General features: G+C 39.0%; 1 protein-coding gene across 3 annotated transcripts in view; it reads left to right on the forward strand.

Moving 5' to 3' along the window:
• LOC110989620 (cell cycle checkpoint control protein RAD9A-like) overlaps window positions 1-21,163 on the forward strand; it is a 95,716-nt gene that overhangs the window by 45,704 nt on the left and 28,849 nt on the right. For 2 of the 3 annotated variants that reach the window (XM_087140609.1, XM_087140608.1), the window contains exons 5-10: window positions 6,283-6,382; window positions 7,746-7,852; window positions 7,991-8,097; window positions 8,726-8,790; window positions 9,586-9,621; window positions 16,756-16,911. In XM_087140609.1, the coding sequence (XP_086996735.1) occupies window positions 6,283-6,382; window positions 7,746-7,852; window positions 7,991-8,097; window positions 8,726-8,790; window positions 9,586-9,621; window positions 16,756-16,911 (571 nt within the window). The remainder of the gene's footprint in view (window positions 1-6,282; window positions 6,383-7,745; window positions 7,853-7,990; window positions 8,098-8,725; window positions 8,791-9,585; window positions 9,622-16,755; window positions 16,912-21,163) is intronic. The other variant, XM_022254140.2, reaches the window with a different exon arrangement.

The following is a 21,163-nucleotide window of genomic DNA, read 5'->3' on the forward strand; positions in this document are numbered from 1 at the left end:
AGAAGACACAATATGCATTCCATCTCGAACTGTATGCTTTGTTGGTGTTGGGCGCAAAGGCCAAGTGTAACAGCCGACTGATTTCATGGTCTACCATAGCTGTGGAGGTGCGAGCAACGGAGTCATGTCGGGCTCGGCTCGGGGGGTTAATGCTTGGAAGCATCGCATCTGAAACCGAGACAGTGCATCAGCCAGTTCATCACTTACCCCGGGAATGTGTACTGCTTTGAAAGTAAGACTGTACTTCAATCATTCCAACACCAATAAGCGGATAAGATGCATTGACATGGAACACTTAGCTAACTGATTGTTAATCACGTGAACCACGGTCAAATTATCCGACCGAAACTTGACCTTATGATTGGCCAAAAGGGGGCTCCAACACATTACAGCAACGACAATAGGATACAGCTCTAGAAATGCAATCGAGGGTGGAGATAACTCCTGTGGCCACCGCCCTTGAAACCACTTCCCTCGAAAATATGCCCCATAACCCAACAAAGCCGCAGCATCCGTAAAAAATTCAAGAGCATCAGAGGATTCCCATTTCTGATCCAAAATAGGAGTAACCCATTAAACTCTCGTAAGAATGTCGGCCACATGAGGAGGTCAAGTTTCGCTCCCCGTGTTAAGCGGATTCTATGGTGCAGGAGCCTGACACCCTGTGTTTATGCAATAAGACGTTGGATAAAGGCACGCCCTGGAACAACAGCCCCACATACAAAATTTAGGGAACCGATGAGGGACTGACTGATTTATAAGGGTGCACTTTGACCTGTCAAGCATGAGCAAATCTGACCACTGATTACCATCACTTTCTCACATGGGACTCGCACTTGTTGATCAACTGTATTAATTTCGAGCCCCAGGTATGTAATGACCTGCGTTGGGCCTGTTATTTTCTCTTGAGTGGTAGGACCCCCAGCGCATTGCACACGGTTAGAAAATTGTTCAAGCAACCCTGGCACCTGTCTTTTGTGGTAGCCACAAAGAGAAACTTGTCCAAATAATGCGCATAATTGGCAAGCATTTGTCATAATGAAAGTGGTCCTCGAACTGAAAGCCTAATAACTCGTGATCCTTTGGGGAAACTGGTAAAAGCAAAAAAGCAGACTTGATATCAGATTTGGCCAAATATGCACCCTTCCCCGCCTTCAAGACCATATGTACTGCCATGTCAAAAGATGCGTAATTCACCTTGCACTGCCCAGGACTGATAATGTCATTGATAGAAGTGCCATGCGGAAATGATAAATGGTGAATTAAGCAATACGAGCCTGGCTCTTTCTTAGGTAAGAGGCTGATCGGAGAGCATTGTAGATTCTTAAGTGGGTGCGTTGGGAATGGGCCAGCAATGCGGTCGGCTTGAATTTCTTTAGCATGTTTTTCTTTAACAATCAGGGGTTTGATATTGCAGAGCGAAGGGGCTCGGAATCCCTGCTCACCTGAGGCCCACTGATACCCAAGGAAAATCCAATTGAAAAGCCCTCACTCAGTGTATGTTGGTCTGCAGTGTTATCGTACGACTCTAACCAGTTCAGCAACAAGGGGTACATTAATTGGAGTTGGGAGTATGAAAATGGGGCTTACCGGCAGGAGCCGGTCGCGCATTGTTTGGGATACTTGCGTCTGCGCTTTGTGCAACCCCTGTCATGCTTGCAGGGTTCACATCACGCCAGTGATGGGGGAATCCCTGTTTCTTTGGCCCTTTTTGACCCCATTGCTGGTTACGCGTTTGGCTACCATCGAATCGGCACACATGCGAACAGTGGCCCGACCGTGTACACTTGGCGCACTGGTGCTGGTACTTACAGCCAAAGTATTTACAACCGCGCGGGCTATTATTCCGCGCGGAGTGGCAGTTATCTGAGCAGTGTTGCTGGCTGAGCCAACAGCACACGCCCCCACTGTTAACCACAACTCCGCATCCAACTCAGCCCATGATCGATCGGGTTGCGTGGCCTGCCGAAGATGAAACTGTTCGTCATACAGTCGCCACCCATAGCCTGGAAATTGTACTGCGGCGATCTGTGCGCACGATCTCGGTGTACTTAAGTAGTTCAGTGGCCCTATTGGGAAACTTCATGAGGTATATAGCCATAAAAATGTGGAATGCAGAGACCCACTTGTCCCACAAATCTAGCTTATTCTGGCGGCCGGTGGGGGACGAGCTAGACCGCAAAAACATCCTATCACCGTCAACGACAAGTGCAACCTCGGGATCTTTATGAGCCTCTGCGAGCAGTTATGCTGCGCTGTCTGCAAATAGCAGAGACATATCAATGTACTCGTTTTTCCATATCTTCTCTTTCACTGATTGCGAGATTAGCCCCCCCCCCAACAAGGATGCAGATCCCAAGCGGGAAATAGGAGTAGGGGCAGCCGAAACGCCTTGGAGACACCCCATTGCAATATTTGTAAACCCCATACCGTCATTGAACCCACCAATGGCACTGGCCAGATTCAATCCCGGGGCCTCGGTGTCACAGTTGCTGTCAAAATGTATATATATATTTTTTTTTTTTTTCTCTCTCTCATTTTCTAATATTTAGTTTCCAGCAATTCCTTTCCTTTCAATTTCCTTCCTTTTTCCCTTCATCGCAGATTGGGTAAGTATTACTACATGCAGAAGAAATTTCTTTTTTTTCAGTGTACGCGGTGTAGGTTGTACTGTACAATGCCTATGCACACACACACACATAAGTATCTGCATAGCCTGTGCACTGAAGGATTCAGCGGACCGTGTTTATATGAATATTTATAAGTTATTTGAGTGAAGCTTTTATTTTGGGTCTGTGACTGTTTGGTTTTTGTAATGTAAATCAGTGCCGTGGTCATGTGATGAAAATAAAGAAAATCCCCGCGAGAAAAATAACCCGAGGTGGTTAGACGCAATTGCGCTATGATTTTGAGCAGATTTTCGCTGATTTGAGACCGGGATCGGTCGAGATTGGCCAGATGTCCAAGGGACCAAAACCCTATCTGACTGTAAGTATGGTCGATTGCATTATTTTTTTAGTATTTGAATTTTTATGATGATTTTTCTATTTTAATGCAATTCCCCTTCGATGTACACCATTGGAAACCTGGTCCAAACAAAAGAATATAGTCCGGTGACTTTAAGTTCCGTCATGCTAGTGACATGAGTTAGCCTATCTGTTTCTTGAGATGAGAAACGTGGTTGTAGTTTCATATCGAGTTTACTTATTCATTTACTTAATAATTAACAGAAAGGTGTTTTTGATGTATTTTAAGAGTATTTGTTGACCGAATGACATCGATATGAACTGATTGAGTTGAGGTAATATTTACGCCTTCTTAAAGAGTAATAGTCGTTGTAATATGATTAGGTAGCTATTATTATCTCATATTTAATATTGGTTCGTAGACGGCATTTTAGTTGGTGCTGATGAGCGGGACAGGCGTTTCATGAGACAAGCCAGGTCCATGACGATGCAAAGTCTGGTGACGGGGCGCACCGCACAGCACTAAGAACAAGCCGTCTGATTGACGCCGACACAGTACGCCCGACATCGCTGCTCATCGGAGCTGTACGGCAGATCCAGTGAGGCACCAAATGAGAGAGCCGACGCACGGGGATCGCCGGACTCTACAAGAAAGAAACAGGCACACAAACTAAATACCGCGGTGGGCCCAAATGACTGGATAATATTCCGGAATACTTTATTGTTTTTTTTTTCTGTTTTGTTTTGCTGTTATTTCCTTGTTTAGTATTTAGTTACGTTCACAGTAAGGTAGTAGAAGTGAGGAAGGTTCAGTTCGATTAGTTAACTGCTATTGGATATTCATTAGAAGTTAATATAATTTTAAGTGACATGCACAATATTTACGTACCGTATTTGGTTTACCTCTTGATTGTTCGTGGCACATTAGATTGGTTAATTGACTGAGTTGAGTTATTTAGGAATTTCCACCGGTGTATACCAGGCGCACCAGATTGCTGTATATAATTGTAGTTGAGGTTAACTAATTATTTAATTATAAGTTCGATTTCTTTTCGCTTTATTTATTTGATAACAATAAATTTGTACTTTTTTTTTCCCTTAAAACAATATTTTTTTTCTCTGATTGAATTTTTCCTGTCCTTGCGAGTGGTTCGGGATCTGCACGCAGGTTTCGCACCTTTTGCCGCGCTTCGCTAAGACCGGGTGCGACACCCAGTAAAATTAGGCGTATGTCCCTTATCTACGGCATGCATGAAACTTGCATCGGAAAACTCACTCAACCCTTGTGAAGCCTGGCTAGATGTTCGAGGTAGGTCGCCATCCTGCAGTTCCGGTTCTGGCGGCATCAGGCGAATGGGCTGGTGACCCATGGGCATGGTGGTAGCGTCCCCTGGCTGACAGACTCCTGGCTGTGCCACCACGCCCAGTGAAGGTGCTGCAGGTACCTCCGATGGTGCCGCTGTAGGTACTTACGGTGGCTATCAACTGGAGTCGTTGACATCTTGAAAATTTGGTCTCGTGATGTCATTTATAATACTACTCATGTACATGTATGTTATGAATGAATTCAGCTGTATTGCTGCAGCTGAACCGAACCAAAAATCAATGAACATTGAACACTTCTGAACTGAACCAAGCCAAACTGGTCAGTTCGGATGTTCGACTTTAATATTGCATGACATTGATATCGTACAGAATGCACACAAGAAAACTTGATTAAAAAGCAAACACAAAGAAAAATGGATAACAAGTTTTACTATACCACATACACGTTCATGACGGATCGCCAAACTCTCATTGGTGCATTCAGGGTCATGCACCTGCCACTATTTTTGCTTTTTGCCAAGTGCTTCATTCATGCAGGGAATAAAAATGCACGCACAGTAGCAGAAAATCCAGGAACTGTCCCCCAGGTGTACTGTGCACTCATGGTGGTGCCAGCCTAGCAACAGCATTTTTGTATGTAAGATAAATGTAAAAATGAAAGAGATGAAGTGTTTGTATTTCGACCTTAGGAACAAAAAATAAAAGTTCGCAGAAACAAATTAATGATGATGTTTTTATTTTCAGAGGTTATGAAGTGTATGAGGTATAGTAAAACAAATGTATATATTGTTTTGTTGAGTCAAGCGCGGTTCAAGCACAACTGCTTTTGGTTGGCAAAACAGTTGGAAACTGTCACACTTCCAATGGTATCTTCTATGGAATTTTAACTCCTAAATAAATTTTGGGAAGCAGTTTAGAAAAAAATTATGTTCAAACAAAGTTGCTCCTGGATGGAGATGGAGAGGAGATTCATTGCTCTGTATCAACGTATTTTATATACGGAAGTGCTATATATGGCACGTTCGTAGCAATCTCTTCGTCATCTCAATGTGCATTGTTCATGTACATACATACATGAACATGTACATGTGTGTACATGTCCAAAGCTAAACCGAACCTTGGCACCTATTGCAGCACTATTCAGCTGACAGCAAAATAATCATTTCATCTTATATACAGTAGGGCTTTACTGTACGTAAGTATTCAATCTTTTTTCAGTGTGCTTAAAAGCCTCTGTTATTTCCATAACAGTGGAACTGATCTGTGCTGCCCTTTCTCCACATACATTTACATACGTATTCTGTGCAACATTATTACACTATTGAGAGTGCCAAATATCCAAACCAATTAATTTGGTTCAAAGTTCAATTTGGTTTTTTGTAAGTGCCGTGGATGCTATTTTCAGTTGAGTTCAGAGGTTTTGCTGTTTTACTTTAAGCTGTAGTGCAAATTCATGTAAATATTTGAAAAGGACCGGTATACATGTATTTGCCACTACCAAGCATCTCAAAAGTCTCCTAGACATGCTAAATCACTCCCCCGACTATAGGAACCCATGTTTTTATGACTGATTGTCCAAAATTGACTGAGGATTTAAATTTAGTTTATGCATATGTTCTTAATTAACATTCAGAATTAGCAGTAAATGAGACACTTATTTTTCTTGTATTTTGGAGAGATTCATAATCAGAAGTCCACAAATTTCCGTGTAAGGTTTACTTTATTGGGCAGGGCGTAATTTTGAAATGTAACTTTTTGTAGTTTCTCACATAAATGACATTTCTACATTTTTACAAAATTTTGATTAAGGGAAATCACTGGTAATGCATTTTTGTAGTGTTGTTGCTTTTTCATACTTATCACTACTATATACTTACATAATAATGCTATTTAGAAAATGAGCTAAAAGAAGTAAAAGTGGACATCTGTTTGTGAGATTGTTCAGTTAACATGACCATGTACATGTATTTGACTGCTTATATTTGGTCAGGCATTGTGAAGACCCATAACCTTACTTATCAAGAAACAGAGACTCTTCAAGCTGTGTTCTCCAAAGATCTTTGTCCTAATCACATCATTGCTAATTCAAAGTAAGTACTTGCATTATACTTCTCAATGCATTTACATTGATATCATCATCAGTCAAATGCTTGTACCACAAAGAAGAACTAAATACAAAGAAATAAACTTCAACTGTTAACAACAAAAATGCAATGCACACCCCAACAAGGTTCTAGCCGCAATGGGTGGTGCCCGGCGGCACCACGCGGTACTGCAAATTTCCGCCCAGCACTCAGGGTTGAAACTGGCTGTGCCACCCTGCACGGATTTTCAAAAAAATGAACTGAAATATTACTGAAAATTTAAATGTACCAATTTGATCATATTCCAAGCATCAGAAAGCATTAAGAACTGCACTCACTATGCTTTGTAATCCAAAAATTTACCCAGCACTAAAATGGTCCTAGCTAGAACACTGCACCCCAACTGATCATATGATATGCTAAGTTCACTGCACCTACCAGAGTTTACTCATATCAACTATATATGTACTATGTATATAATGGTACTTGTATGATACATGTACATGTAGTAAACTATAACAATGATAAGGCAGAAAATTTATTAGAAGCATGGGCGTCACCGGGGGGGGGGCATTGGGATATCACCCCCCTCCTCCCTATTCGTTAGTTTTGTCGGTAACATCATCTGACAAATTTTTTAATATGAAGAGCGGAGAATGACAATGAAAGGAAAGGGGATACAGTACACTTGTTTTGCATAATGGTCCATCAGCAAATTTCATGTGGCACCTCCCATTCAAAATGGTCTAGCAATGCCCCTGATTACAGGTGACGCTCATGGCACAATACAGAATTAAATCAAGTAAAATTAACCAGAAATAGTTGAAAGAAGAAGTACTAAGGAATATGAGTACAGTGTAGTCTGGTTTAGTGGTCCCTATGTTATGGTTTGGACTGTCATGAATGTGGGCCAGGCTATGATATGATGTTGTATACACTGGGATGATGGTAATATACATTTTTGTCACTGGGTCACGTGATAATTCTGGGCCACTGAAAATACAGTATTCATGACAGAGGTAGAACAAATACATGCATGTGTATCCAATGTACAAACAAAATTGTCAAGTTAGAAATTTATTCTCATTACATGTGTTACTGAATAGTAAAATGGAAGAATTTCATCTACATGTACATGTACATCTAGTGTTTGTTAATTAAACAAACACAACTTCTCACACTACTGTTAGATGGGTAAGCAGCCTGTAAGTACATGTACTTGTAGGCAGCTCCCACAAAAAAGGGTAAAATACGAATTTTGATTGCAAGTTGAAGACATTTATATTTTCAAAGCTAAATTGAGTGAGAAATAATGGAATCTGTTGTTCTTTTATTTTTAGATTTGATTTTGAGTAGTGTTTTTGTTTAGGGCTTTGATTGAAGTTGTCAGTGGCTTCCAGACATCGCAAGAGGAGATTACATTGAATGTAAATCCTCAACAAGTCAGCTTCAAGAACTATATAGAAGATGAACCAGGTAAATCAGATGTCATGAAACCTTCAAACATACATGTACCTGTATGTTGTAGTAAGCGTACACATTAAAAATCGATTTTTCTGTGTTGAACTTATTCCTTGGCTCATGAGTTCATTGTTTGCTATGATTGATCAACAGATCCTAATAAGGTTGTTCACTCTGAGATGTTTCTTAGTCCAAGTGAGTTTGATGACTACACAATAGGTGTTGATGCAGAAGTAACATTTTGCCTAAAGGAATTAAGGGTAAGGTGTCATTGCTTGTGTTGAATACCTACATGTAGCATCACAAACATGCAATACATCACTCATAAGCATATACTAAGTCAGCACCCTTTCATGTGAGTAATTTTTGTCCCATGTAGTGGTTCATATTTATAATTTTTTTTTTTGCTCCAGAGTCCTGTCGTACAAAGTAATTCAAAACTTCTTCCTTTAGAGACTGCTATGATGAATATAAGATTCTTCATAACAGATGCTGTAGATTAGTGCGGTCAAGTACAAAAGCAAAGTTGTGAAGTAATTGTATGTGGAATTTCATAAGCATACACATATGTTTTAGGTTGCATTTAGTTTGACAGTGAGTTGAGTGAATCAATGTTGCAACTAGCTGTACATGTAAATCTTACTCCATGTACATGTATGTCTCAGATGTAGATAGTCACACCTTTAGGGTTGACATTTAATAAGTGCAGTGTGATGGTATCTCAGCATTAGATTTCATTTAGACTCCATTCACTGTTTTAGATAAGCATTGGAACTACTATTGATTAATACATATATGTAAAAACAGTTCAATCAGATAAGGATCACACTTCACATTACTGATATTTCACACTGATGTGCATGTAATATCTCTGTTTTAATCTTGCAGGCTGTGTTATCTTTTGCTGATGCTTCTGGCTTACTAGTGTCACTGCACTTTGAATCCACCGGAAAGTAAGAGAAATCAAGTGTGTCTGTTGCATATTTTTGTTTGCTGAGTGTTGATGTGATGAATTTATTCTTTTGAATAATTTCAGTTTGCTATTCATTAGGGTTTTTTCATTCAGGAAATGGGCTGACCAGGAAATATTTATTCTTAACCAATCACTTATGGATACCAAGAGAAAAATCTCAAAATTCAAGTACAGTGTATGCATGTGGGTTCAGGTACATGTACATTAGAAGCAGATGGTTGTTTTAAGAATTGAGACCTGGTCTCAGTCTCGAGACCTTTTTTGTGGTCTCGATCTCGATCTTGTTCTTGTCCTATCAAAGTCTAGGTCTTGGGAGGGTTGGTCTCAGTCTCAAAAGTGTTGTTCTTGGTCTCGGTCTTGGATGTGAAACCCTCTGGTCTCCCCTTCGAGACCTGTTGAGACCTCAACAAAATGTGCACCTACAATCCTGGACAAAATAGTTGCAACATCTCATGGGAAACACAGTGAAAAGATTCCCCCTCTCCCCCTTTCAGTGTTAGGGTCATGTATTGGACCAAGATTCAGCCCAACTTACCCAATGAGAAACAACACGGACAGGGGGGCAAGGGAGGAGGCATGTTCCAACGAGATCTGTCCAGGATTGTCTCTAAAAATGCGCCTATTACCTGAGATTGTGTGTACATCCCGCTCTTAAAAAATTCTGCACGCGCGCACGTGCACCCGCGATAACAACTGCAATGGTACATCACCTCAACTGAAAAAAGGTGAGTCACTCACATGCTTTTTCTCTTTTTCTCATGGTTCACCATTGCAGTGCTTCATCTGAAACCAAACCAGTAACTGCAAAGAGGTCAGACAGAATTGTGTACCTCTCATTTAACCATATAGCCCTTCAGACCAAAAAAAAACTTCATTTGATAGAGATGTATGCTGAAATTGTATGATGCACCGTTTACAATACACCCAACTTATCCCATTTTCAATGACCAACTTACCTCTTGTTGCGGACACCTGCGAGTAGCAATCCCATCCGCACAAATTTACTGTGGACCCTTCCACTGCAAAAATCCTGTCCCGATGGTTGATCATAACCCATATCTGTTATATCACTAAATATTCAACAACTATGTATAAATTACATATACTTTTTTGGGGGGGGGATTTATCATGCTTTCAACAGGGCATACTACCACACCATGCCTATGATAGTCTTTTTTATTCCATTCCATAACCATTGAATGCTTACAGCATCACACAGCAGTGTCCAAAACAGCAATGCGGCAACCGCCCTCCCTCCCACGTAAGACAGACCCACCAAAATCACACCAACTTTCCACTAAGATACTCAGACAATCCTGGACAAAATAGTTAGAACACCTCATGGGAAGCACTGTGAAATTATCCCCCTCCCATGTTCAATGTTGTGGTCATTTATCGGACCAAGATTCGGTCCAGCTTACCCAATGGAAAACAACACTGATAGGGGAGCGAGGGAGGAGGCATGTTCTAACGAGATCTGTCCAGGGTTGTAGCTACCAGAACCACTCACGAATGCACTCACTGGCTGACCTCCATGTGAGTAGTTTCCAAACTTGTATGTAAATATGACACCATAATTTTCAAATTTTCATGCTAAAGAATGAAACTGATGCTTGAATGGAAACTAATCAATGTAGGATGCAGTGTTTCCAGCACAGGTGACAGCCTTGGAAAGTATTGCTCAACACAATGGAGATGAGGTTGAAAGCACTGGAACTTGTATGCCGTGTGCCATTTATTTCACTGACACACATCTGCCCATTTTTACACAATGTACTACACAGATACACGTACATGTACTACTACCAGATCTTATTTGGATATTCATTTTTTCTAAATTTTTTTGTTCACCCAAAATTTTTTTTGAATGTTTACATCAGTGGGTCACTCAGGTTGAAAATGACGATTATACATACCACTGACCATTCTAACCAGTCCAGTGATCAATCACTGGTTAACTCAGACATTCAACATTAGCATGGTCATTTCATATGTTGGTATTAGGCATATCATGCCTGATTTGTATGAAAAGTATAAATATGCCTTACATCTTATTTGAAATTAAATGAAAATAGGCTTGGGAGCTCTTGATTATAATTAAACTATACACCTGCGAATGATATTGACATATCAAAAGTCTGCAGCTCATCACAACTACATTGTATTTCTTAGAGGTAAAATAAAGTGTCAAGTCTTGAAGAAAACTTTAATCTATAAATGTTTGATGGTGTGTTGCATGTTAATTTTCTTCGTTTTATATGTTCAGTTTAATTTCATTGTATGCTGCATGTCCTCATGTACCTCTGTATAAAAAACTGTAAAATGTTAATGTTTGGTCTCGGTCTCAGTCTTCGTCTCGGTCCAGGTCTCAGCCTTGGTCTCAGTCTCAACCTGCAAATGTCTCGGTCTCGAAGTCTTGGTCTCGGTCTTGAAGGAGTGGGTCTCAGTCTTGTTCTCGGTCTCGAATGATTTGGTTTCGGTCTCAGACATCAAGGTCTCAGATACAACTCTGGAAGCTAGTTTTACTGCACCACAGATATAAATAGATATTTGCTCACAATTTAGATGGTCATACATATAGTTCTGTGTTTACTACAGGTATCAGTGTTTTAGCAAAGGCACTGACGCTCAAGGCCCAGGTCTAGGCTTTGACCTTCAAGTCTTGAGGCCAATTCACTGACCCTCCAGGTCCAAGTATTGACCTTCTAGTCTTGAGGCCAAGAATCTGACCCTCAGGGCCCAGGCTTTGACCATCAAACCTGAAGGCCAGGGATCTCACCAGTGTTCGAGTCTCCGAGGCCAATGCCAAGACCAAGTCATTGCCATTTAAGGCCGAGGCCAGTTACTACACATATACATGTATAACATAAGTACTTCTAGCGCTGTTGGCTGACATACAAGATTCATCGCAATCCACAAAAACTGTTATACATGACACAACAATATCCCCAATTATTTTGTCTAAGAAAAGCAACCATGTACTGTGTTTCATTTATTAGTTACTTTCAGTTTAACATTGTAAACTTCTTGGTAAACAAATCTAAATGGGCATAACTACCTCTTATTTGGCAGGTGTTCTAAAGTTCAATTTTTATATTTCTTTCAATAAAGAGTACCGAGTCCCCTGCTGTCACAAAAAGAAACTATGAAAACTTTAACTGCTCCCAGTACATACAACTCCCCACAAAATAATTTCTCAATATTTTCAATTGCAAAAACAAGATTGTAAGAAGGTAAGGCTTTAAACGTAGGCTATTAATCCCCAAATAAAATCAAGTCAGATAGTTGGACGTCAACAGATACATGTGGTTGCACAATTGCCAAAAAGTCCTGCAACCAAATAAATTTGTGAGTGAATATAACCATTTTTCAGAAATGAAAAAAAATCAGGAGTGCTTCCAAAAATGATAATCAGTCATTTTCTTGGTTCTGAATTGCAAAAATTATTCAGTCAGATTGCAGCTAGAAAATATCCTCAAATTCTGGTGAAATGTGGTTATTAGTCCGCCTTGGGTGTTGGAGATACTACCAAATTATTTTTAAGATCTTAGCTTTTAATTTGAGCTTACAGTATCCATGAAAGTGACGAGGACACTTTTCTTAGTTCTAAATTGGTTCTGAATCGCAACAAAAACCTCTTCATAAATAAATAGTAACACAAGAAATCCATTTTGCAGCCAGAACCATTATTACAAGCTGATTTTCTCATAGGTAAAAATTCCAAGGAATTAAAATGTAGAACTTGTGCAAATTTTGACTTGACTTTTGCAGCTGTGCAACGAAACTCCCTCCCATGTCACACAGTTAACAAACTTATTACGTCACATACATTTCTGCTACATCTGTTTAGTTGAGTTTGCAACATATTTGAGTGCAAATAATGTGTGATCCGAACTTGGAAAAAAAATAGGCATTCAGGTTTTGGCCAATTTAAACAAAATGGAAACTCCACAAGTCATTTTGATTAACAGACATTAGATGCAAAAGTTTATGTGACTGTTGAGTATGAAAAAAGTATTTTGAATCACACGTAGTGAGTGACCTTTGGCACTGTAAATATTTTTTTATTTTTTTGACTCCTGTGGATTTTGACAAATCATTCAAAAAGTTGAAGCGTGCATTGGAAATCTTGCCAAAATTTCTTTTCTAGAAATTTTTTGAGAACAAAATTTGTACAAGAGGCCTACAATTCACCTGTCAAGCAGAGCTTGTCTTAGAATGTAGAACTGAAGAACATGAAAGAGGTAGGTTTTTAATTTAAACAATCCAGAACCAAGAAAAATCCAGAACTAGAAACACAACTGTATATGTAATTTCCCATGAAAATGTGCTAAAAATGGCACTTTGTGCTAACCATGAATACTTAGCATATAAAAAGACATTTCATGTCCACTCAACCCTGTGCACATACGAAGCTATTGTGTGCAAATTGGCATGTTGACCAGCCATTGCACATGCATGCTGAGTACCAGCCATACAGAAATTGCAGTGAACTTTTAATAATGAGTACATGTAGCCTAATTTACCAAAAAGCTATCTTTTTCACGCAACAATCAATGAAAATAAGTACATGTATGTTCCCAGGGGATAAAACTGTTCAGCTGCATCATGTCATTAAGGAGTCTAGGTACTGTACCACGTGTTTGTTCACAAAAATGATCAATGCACATGCATGTTGCAAGTACTTTGTCATGATAAAATTTGAGGGGAAAGTAACAGCTGAGAAAACTGACTTAAAACGGTTGCCCTCGAACTAGCCTCAACTGATTCTTTGAGTCCAGAGGGTGCCAAGGCCAAGACCGAGTCATAGCGATGTCGAGGACATCGTTTTTGGTATTGAATTTAAACTTGAATTGAATGTGTGAAAGCCTTGGCCTCTGCCTTGCTATGAAGTAACTTGGCCTTGGCCTCAGCACCCTTTGGACTTGAAGAATCAGTAAGGCATCATTTTGGAGTTCAGAATGTGATACGGTACCTTGACTTCCAGATGATAATGTAGTAACAGTCGACCGATAATGTAATAACCGTAGATTTGGTTGTTTCTTAGAAGGCTTTGGGGAACTTACGGCTTCTTCAAGTTTTCCTTGCAGATCCTTCTTACTGTACCTTATTGCTTTTGAAGTGACCATTGTTCATTGTTTTCAGCAAATCATAACTGAACACGGACATCATCTTGTCCCAAGAAGTGTATAACACTCAGATGAATCATGATGACCTCATTACATAAATCTAGTTCTTTTATTTAGTGTTGAGGTGATTTCAGTTAACATGCACAGTCACCCTTTGGGCTTGATTGACATTTAAGATGCAAACTTCAAAGCTCTATGCATGTATCTCCTTAAGTACAAGTCCTACTAGGTTGAAATTTTGCAAATTGCTGGACAGGGAGGTGTTTAGGACGAAGATTGGCATTATGTCATGATGACATTATCAGTGACAAATCACGTGACACGAAAGGTGTTTCCTTTTCTTCATACATATCAAGTTGGGTTATGACTTGCAGGCATCGCAAAAGGGATATGTTATAGATGAAAACTGATCTCATGTCACAATGACGTCATCAGTTAACATGTCGCGTGACAGTAAAGATGTATCTTTTAACGCCCTGTGTCTTCTGAAGTACGTGTCCGACTGGCTTGAAACTTTGCAGGTAGTGCGAAACTGCTGAACACCAGCTCAATTTGATGAGGAGCTCATAACGTCACTTGACAAAAAGGGCCACATCTCAAAGCACTCATATCCTCTGAATTACATGTCTGATAGGGTTGAACCTTTGCATGCATATTTCCTTTTTCAATTTCAAATGGAGTGGTGCAAAACAGAATTTGTCATGCTTAGTTCAGATTTGTTTTCATCAGTATTTTTCCTTGTGGGCTCCCCCATCCCCTGGATCCACCCTTGTCCTATATCCTTGTGATTTAACTCTTCATTTGTGTTTTTTGTCAGAAATAGACTTGACGTTTTTCCGTCACATTTGTACTTCAAGTTTTGCGCCGAATGTTGCCATGGCTAGAGGGGAAGGTTGTGAATAGATTTTAGCAAACGCGTTTGGTGCTTGCTTAAGATTCCTGTAAGCAAACACTTCAACACAAGAAAGACACATTTTCTTTTGTAATCTACAATCTCATGCGTGCCTGCATGTGTTTCAAGAAAATGCTAGCTTCTCCAAACCCACTTGTAATTTTACTTCAAAACTCAAATCATCACAATAACAACACCATCACCATCAAAAAAGTTTTTTTAATAAAAATAAAATAAAACACTGATCACTCCTCTTAGATAGAATTAAGTACTGTAGCTTTGTATGCAAATTGAGCAGTAAAATACCGTGAAAAACCAAAGGCTGTGCACAATATCGCTTTTTTTCACCACCCTAAACTTCCTAAGACTTACAGGACTTGGGCCTTAATAGTACACCAACTATCGCCGCCTTGCCGAATGAAAATAATACTAAGAAGCAAGCCTGAGTGCACCCTGGCAGGTCAGCATCCTTACCCTCTCAGTTCAGTAGTATATACTGTGATTCATAGCCTCTCAAAAATACATGAAAGTGAAAAAGATCCTTGCACATACCTGTCAAAATCTCATTCCGGCTCAAGCTACCCTCATTTTACACTTAACTATGTTCTTGTTCTCGTACACACACATGTAGCTTGTTTTTAAGCTTTCTATAGTTTTTATAAGAAAGATCTGCGATTGAATTATTACATTATTGGTCAATTGTTATTACATTATCAGTTGGTATTACAGTATTGGCCGATTGTTACATTATCGGCAGTAACAAGACATCCTTTGGACAGAAATATGCCTCTCAGTTGGAAACATCTCTGCATCACAGCATTAGCTTCAAATGAAATTGTCAATATGACAAGAAACATTGTCAGCTCTAATGTGATACCAATTCAAGTGAATTCTGTGTAATGTGCTTAACATCAGGCCATGTAGAAAGTGACCCATAATTTGATCTACATGCAAAGTATCAGTTCCTAGAGGGCAGTATACTTAGAGGACAATCGGCATCCACAGCACACATCAGATGATGTTCTATCTACAGGAAATCTGCAAATGCTACGCAAATATAAAGGAAAATTAAGCTCTGCCCTAGCCAAGTGGCCTTCAACACTGTTACTTTATAAAAGCATTGTAGCTTTGTTGTGAAGGAAGCAGCAAAATTTCCTTGGCCTATCATGTGTTTAACAAACTTTCATCCTGTAAAAGTGAAGGTGTACAAATCTAGGGTGTTCCTCTCCTCCATTTCAAAACATGGCTAACTTAAAAACTTCAGACTTTGCAGAAAGCTCACAGCTGAGCATGAAGTTATACGCCTGTAGAAGAGAAAAATTTCAAACGAATTTACAAATTTAAATGAAAATATCAATGGGCCTAAATTTACAAGGCATTGCTAAGGATTTTGCCCTTAAGCCAAGGCCTTAAAATCAAGTCATAAAGGCAACTTGAAGCCAAGGCTTTGACTGTGACAACCAAGATAACAAATACAGCAAATGCCACATGACTGGCTGTCATCCAATCAAGATATAGAATCTGCTCATATGGTGTCATACATTAATATGCATACAAGTGTAAAGCTATACACTGTTACTGGTACTGTAGTTATATTAGAATTACTGTAACTTTCTGCCGTAGCTTTGAAAAAATCATGACAAAAGATTTTCAAACATTTTTGTATGTTTATTTGTCCCATACATGGTGTTGGCACGGTAGCACACTGCTTGGAGCATACATGTAACTTCACCTGGTTGTATATGTTTTTTGATGAAAAAGTAGAGTTTACATGTACAAAAGACCTTGCCGGTTTTTACTCTCAAGCTAAAGAGTAAAGCTTACATGGACAAAACATCAAGTCATTTTTCACATAGGCCACGCAGTTCTTCTCTGACCAGTAGTAAAAGAATATAATAATGTATGCTTTTTCATTCACATATAGACCTATTGTGTTTTCAATGGAGAGTGATCAAACTATAGAAGCAACATTTGTCCTTGCGACCTTAGCTGATCTTCCCTCAAGTCAGAATTCCTCTCAGCGCAGAGTCACATCAGCCTCTCAACACAGTGCAGTCAATCACTCTAGCCACACTCACAGGTATGTACATGTACTGTACATGTAGGACTGTCTGTCATTGTTAATCAATACAGAATTGTCACAATACAAGCATTGCAGTGCACAGTAGAGGGGGTTTAAAGAAATTCAATCCAAATGAAATGGATTGATGTGTTAAAATTATGGAGCCAAACACTAAGTTTTGAAAGGGTGTAAGCTTTTCTTTGATGTCTGACTTGCATCACTGCATTCAATGATAAGAGAGCATCGTTGCTTTTCAAAACAGTAAAAAAAAATTTACCAACTTGGATTAAATGCAGTCCTGTCAAAAACACATGGAAACATACCCGCACTTGTCGCTCAGCTGTAAATGACAGCACTTCGGTGTCTCCAGACATCTGCGATGGGTAAAAGATGGTGCTCCAGCTCACGGTCTCATCACTGTCCAAGGTTAACTGAGGAAACTCCTTGGAGACAATGATTGTCCTTAATCATGCAGCGGAATTAGCACATAATAATTATAAGTCACTTGAACTTGCTCCCTGTGATTATTTCCTTTTGAGGATGTTAGAAGACCGTTGTTGTGTCAAGTCTTGAGCAGAGTCTTAGCAAAGTAAATGACTCGCTCAACAATTCAGAAGTGGTGAGATGAGCTGTCCAAGAAATGCATTGCCACTGTGAAATTTGTGTTCACAGGTAAAGGAGACACATTGAAGGTATTGCTGACTGAAAAAGTAAATCATAATTGTCTTTTATGAAGAGACAATTATTCCAAAGAATGTTTGTTAATTCAATTTACAAATCTATTGTCCGAATGTATAGAAAAGCTGAGATAGGCATTAGTCCAATTTGGAAAAGGGATATCTTTACCTATTGATTTGTAAAGCAATGATGCCCAGTCATCTGTGATTGCAGAGATGCAAGTAGGCCATCCATGGAATGCTTATAAACTACATGTACCCTTTCAGATGCAACCATACTTGGAGTGGTGGCCTCATAACTTTAACATACCAATCCATTATACATGTATTTGGATTGCCTTTTTCCCTGATACATCACATACATGTACTAACGATCTCATAAAATGTGACACTTTCCTTTTAGCAAACTGAACTATTCGCATTCTTTCTGGTAACAAACTCAGACTGAATGGACAACACATATGTTGCAGACAAAATAATTTATTTTTAAAAGTTACCTGAGCTTTGTTGTGAATAAAAAGAACATGTAGATTTTTATATGCACTGTTTGCAGATGGTGAAAATGTAAAGTCCTTTTTTATTTTTATTTTTTCATTTTTTTAATTGGTATTTTTGTGGGGCATTCTATATAATTTTACATTTAGAGAAATGGTATTTGTTAATACACATCAGTTACTGTAGTTACTGTGCCTTGGATTATATTAATTTGTTGACAGCCAGTTAATGTCAGATTTTCACACCCGAAAAAGCTGCTGGGGACAGGTTTTTACGTGTTAATTCTTCAACCTTGCAATTGCGCTTTGACCCGGCCAAACACGAAGCATTAATACAACAACCACAGAAATGAAGAACAAAATTTTAAATTGACTGTAAGCCTTGATGTCCAATCCTTTTATTTTCTTCAAGCTTTGCACTCGACTTGCAACCAGATTAGTGACCAGTAAATGAATAAACATGGGTTTGGAACACAATCTAATGTGTGTCTTGTATTTTTTTGTTAATTATTTAGTTTAGGGCCATGATGTGCATCTCTCTGTTGTTAAAGGTTGAGTGATTTTGTTTGACGTTGTTTTGGAATAAGTGTTTGTGAGGGTTTTGATTGGCCTATAGACAGGTGATGTGTGGATGAAAGGAAAAAGCAAGCTAAGTGGAGAACGCAAAACATTGGCAGCCATGGAGCATGCCATGATCTTCCTGAGCTGTGCTAGCAGTGAAATACTCTTTGACAAACTCTTAAGCTTGTGAGCTTTTCCAGGCAAAGAACCGGCCCTGCACACCTTGGCTCTCAAGCGGGACATTAGGTGACATTGAGCCACTGACGAGTACCATTGAGGGTACTGTTGACTGGCAGTGAGTCCACCACTGGACCAGCTCCTCAAGTGACATCGGTCACAAACGGTGAAACAACTTTGACGATAGGACCCCAGAAGTCCGAAGTCGATCACAGATGGGACAGAACCTAACTTACCAACCCTCTGAGGCACCACAGGGACCTGTGCATATGAGGAGCACCTCCACAAGTTTCTAGCACTGGTGGGCCCATCACATAACCTAATTATACTTATTGTAACTTCCTTTTTGTGTGTGTTCTGCTGATTTTTAACAGTATCTGAAGAAAAGAGAAATTAGCTAATTAAATCAAAGTTTTGGTATGTAGCTTACATTCAGAAAACATATATTAATAGTTGAAGAGAATTGGATTGTTGGAGTGACAAGATAACTTACTGGCCAGATTTTGAAGAGACATTTTGCAGAATTTTAGGTGTAAATGTAATTGAATTTTGATATATTGTCATATTAAGAAAGGAATTGTATGAGAAATGCAAGGTAAATTGAGAAAAGAAGAGTTTTGAAAAAAAAATTGAACCACCATTGGAATCGGCAAACTATGAAGTGATAATTATTGATTGTTGATAGACAGATACTGATTTTTTGTTTATCTTTGGATTTATTCTCGTGATCGTTTTCATTGCATGAATTCTTCACTATGAATTGCTGGATTTTAGGAGAGGTTTCTCCATACAACAGATTCATTTTAAGTTTGCTTAATTATCTAGACTTATTATTTTTATTATTATTTTAAATTGAATTTAACATTCATTAAACTTTGTTAAAATATTTTACTTGTCATTTGGATTTCTTTGCTCGCCAACCTAACGTTAGATTGGTCATTGCAAATGTCCCTTTTTTTTCTTCTTTTTTTTTGTGAAGTACTGTGCAGCAAAGCAGGCACGCTTAACAACAAGTATACTCATCCTTTTTGGAACAAATAAAGAAATATGTGTGGTTACACGTCATCTGGTGCCAAGTGATTAAAAAATGGTAATGTGGTCAAGTACATTGTAAAAGTAGTTTCTGACTTTTTTCTTTATTGTATATAAATGTACATGTACCTCACCCACTCTGGGCTACTTCTTGATTACATCATATTGACATCACTAAAGGAATGGGCATGGACAATTCATCTTTGAGATATCACAAATTAAGTTTCTCTTCTTTCAAAACTGCCAGAAGTACAACTTCTCCATTACTGTATACAATCAAAGTTTTGTGTGACTCTCTGAAAGGTACATGTACATGTAGGTAGAATGCAGGTTATAACAACAGATACAAAACATTATTTTCCTCCGATTGATAAAGATGCCCATCCCTTCAAAAAAATCCAAATTGACCTACTTATTATTTCTTCTGCACTGTCTGTCTTGCTTGAAAGGAGAGGGTAACGTTGAAGGGCAAAGCAAATGAGAGTGTATTTTGGTGTTCTTGAATCAAAACATTTCTGATGTCATCATTGTACTAAGAAGCAAAGGCCATATAAGATGCTTGTAATACTGGTCATTCCATGTCAAGTCATCCAAAACAGTTTGGAAGTTTAAACCTACCCCTTTTAAATTTTGTTCATAACTGGTACGTCGTAACATGTAAATGTGACTGAGTAAATAGTAAGTTCAAATTTTAGCAAAATCGGCCTTGTGCAGTAGCACCTCCTCATTGGTTGAAAAGAGCCATATTAGTTGGGAGTGTTCATTTTGTTGGTAGCGATGTGACTGTAATGTGTGCATTTCATAGTCATTTGTAAACCAACAAAGTTCAGTTCTGACCAAAGGAACCTCCGTTGCTAAGAAAACTATGCCCTCTCTTGGTCCAGCTCGAGGTCAACAGTTTTCATGTTGTGAACAGTATTTTGTTTCATATTTGGTAAAAATAAGCTTTTGCATCAAATTGCAATCATAATTTCTCCTATATTTTTAGGGGATATGGTTTGGGCATTTTTTATGCTAAATTATGTATTTGGGAAATTGGTTGTAATTCTGCCTTTCATAAATAAAGATACATATTTAGTGGTCTGGTTCTTCTGCAGGAGGGTGGAGATCCGTCCACCAATTACGGAGGATAGGAGGCCCAAATCCAGGCAAAAACTGGACTCAAGGCAATTGTGGTTTGATTCCCTTCGATTTATTCACAGGTGTCAATTAGTATTGAAATTGTATAACCATAAAGAAACCAAAACCCCCGACGTCCGAAAGTTTGCCAAAAAAGGTATTAAAACTAAAACAAAAGGGATAAGGGCTTAAGTTATCCCACAAGGAGCC

This window comes from Acanthaster planci, linkage group LG09, assembly GCF_054643075.1.
Source record: "Acanthaster planci isolate LZ-2023a linkage group LG09, COTS_SCS, whole genome shotgun sequence".
NCBI lineage: Eukaryota > Metazoa > Echinodermata > Asteroidea > Valvatida > Acanthasteridae > Acanthaster > Acanthaster planci.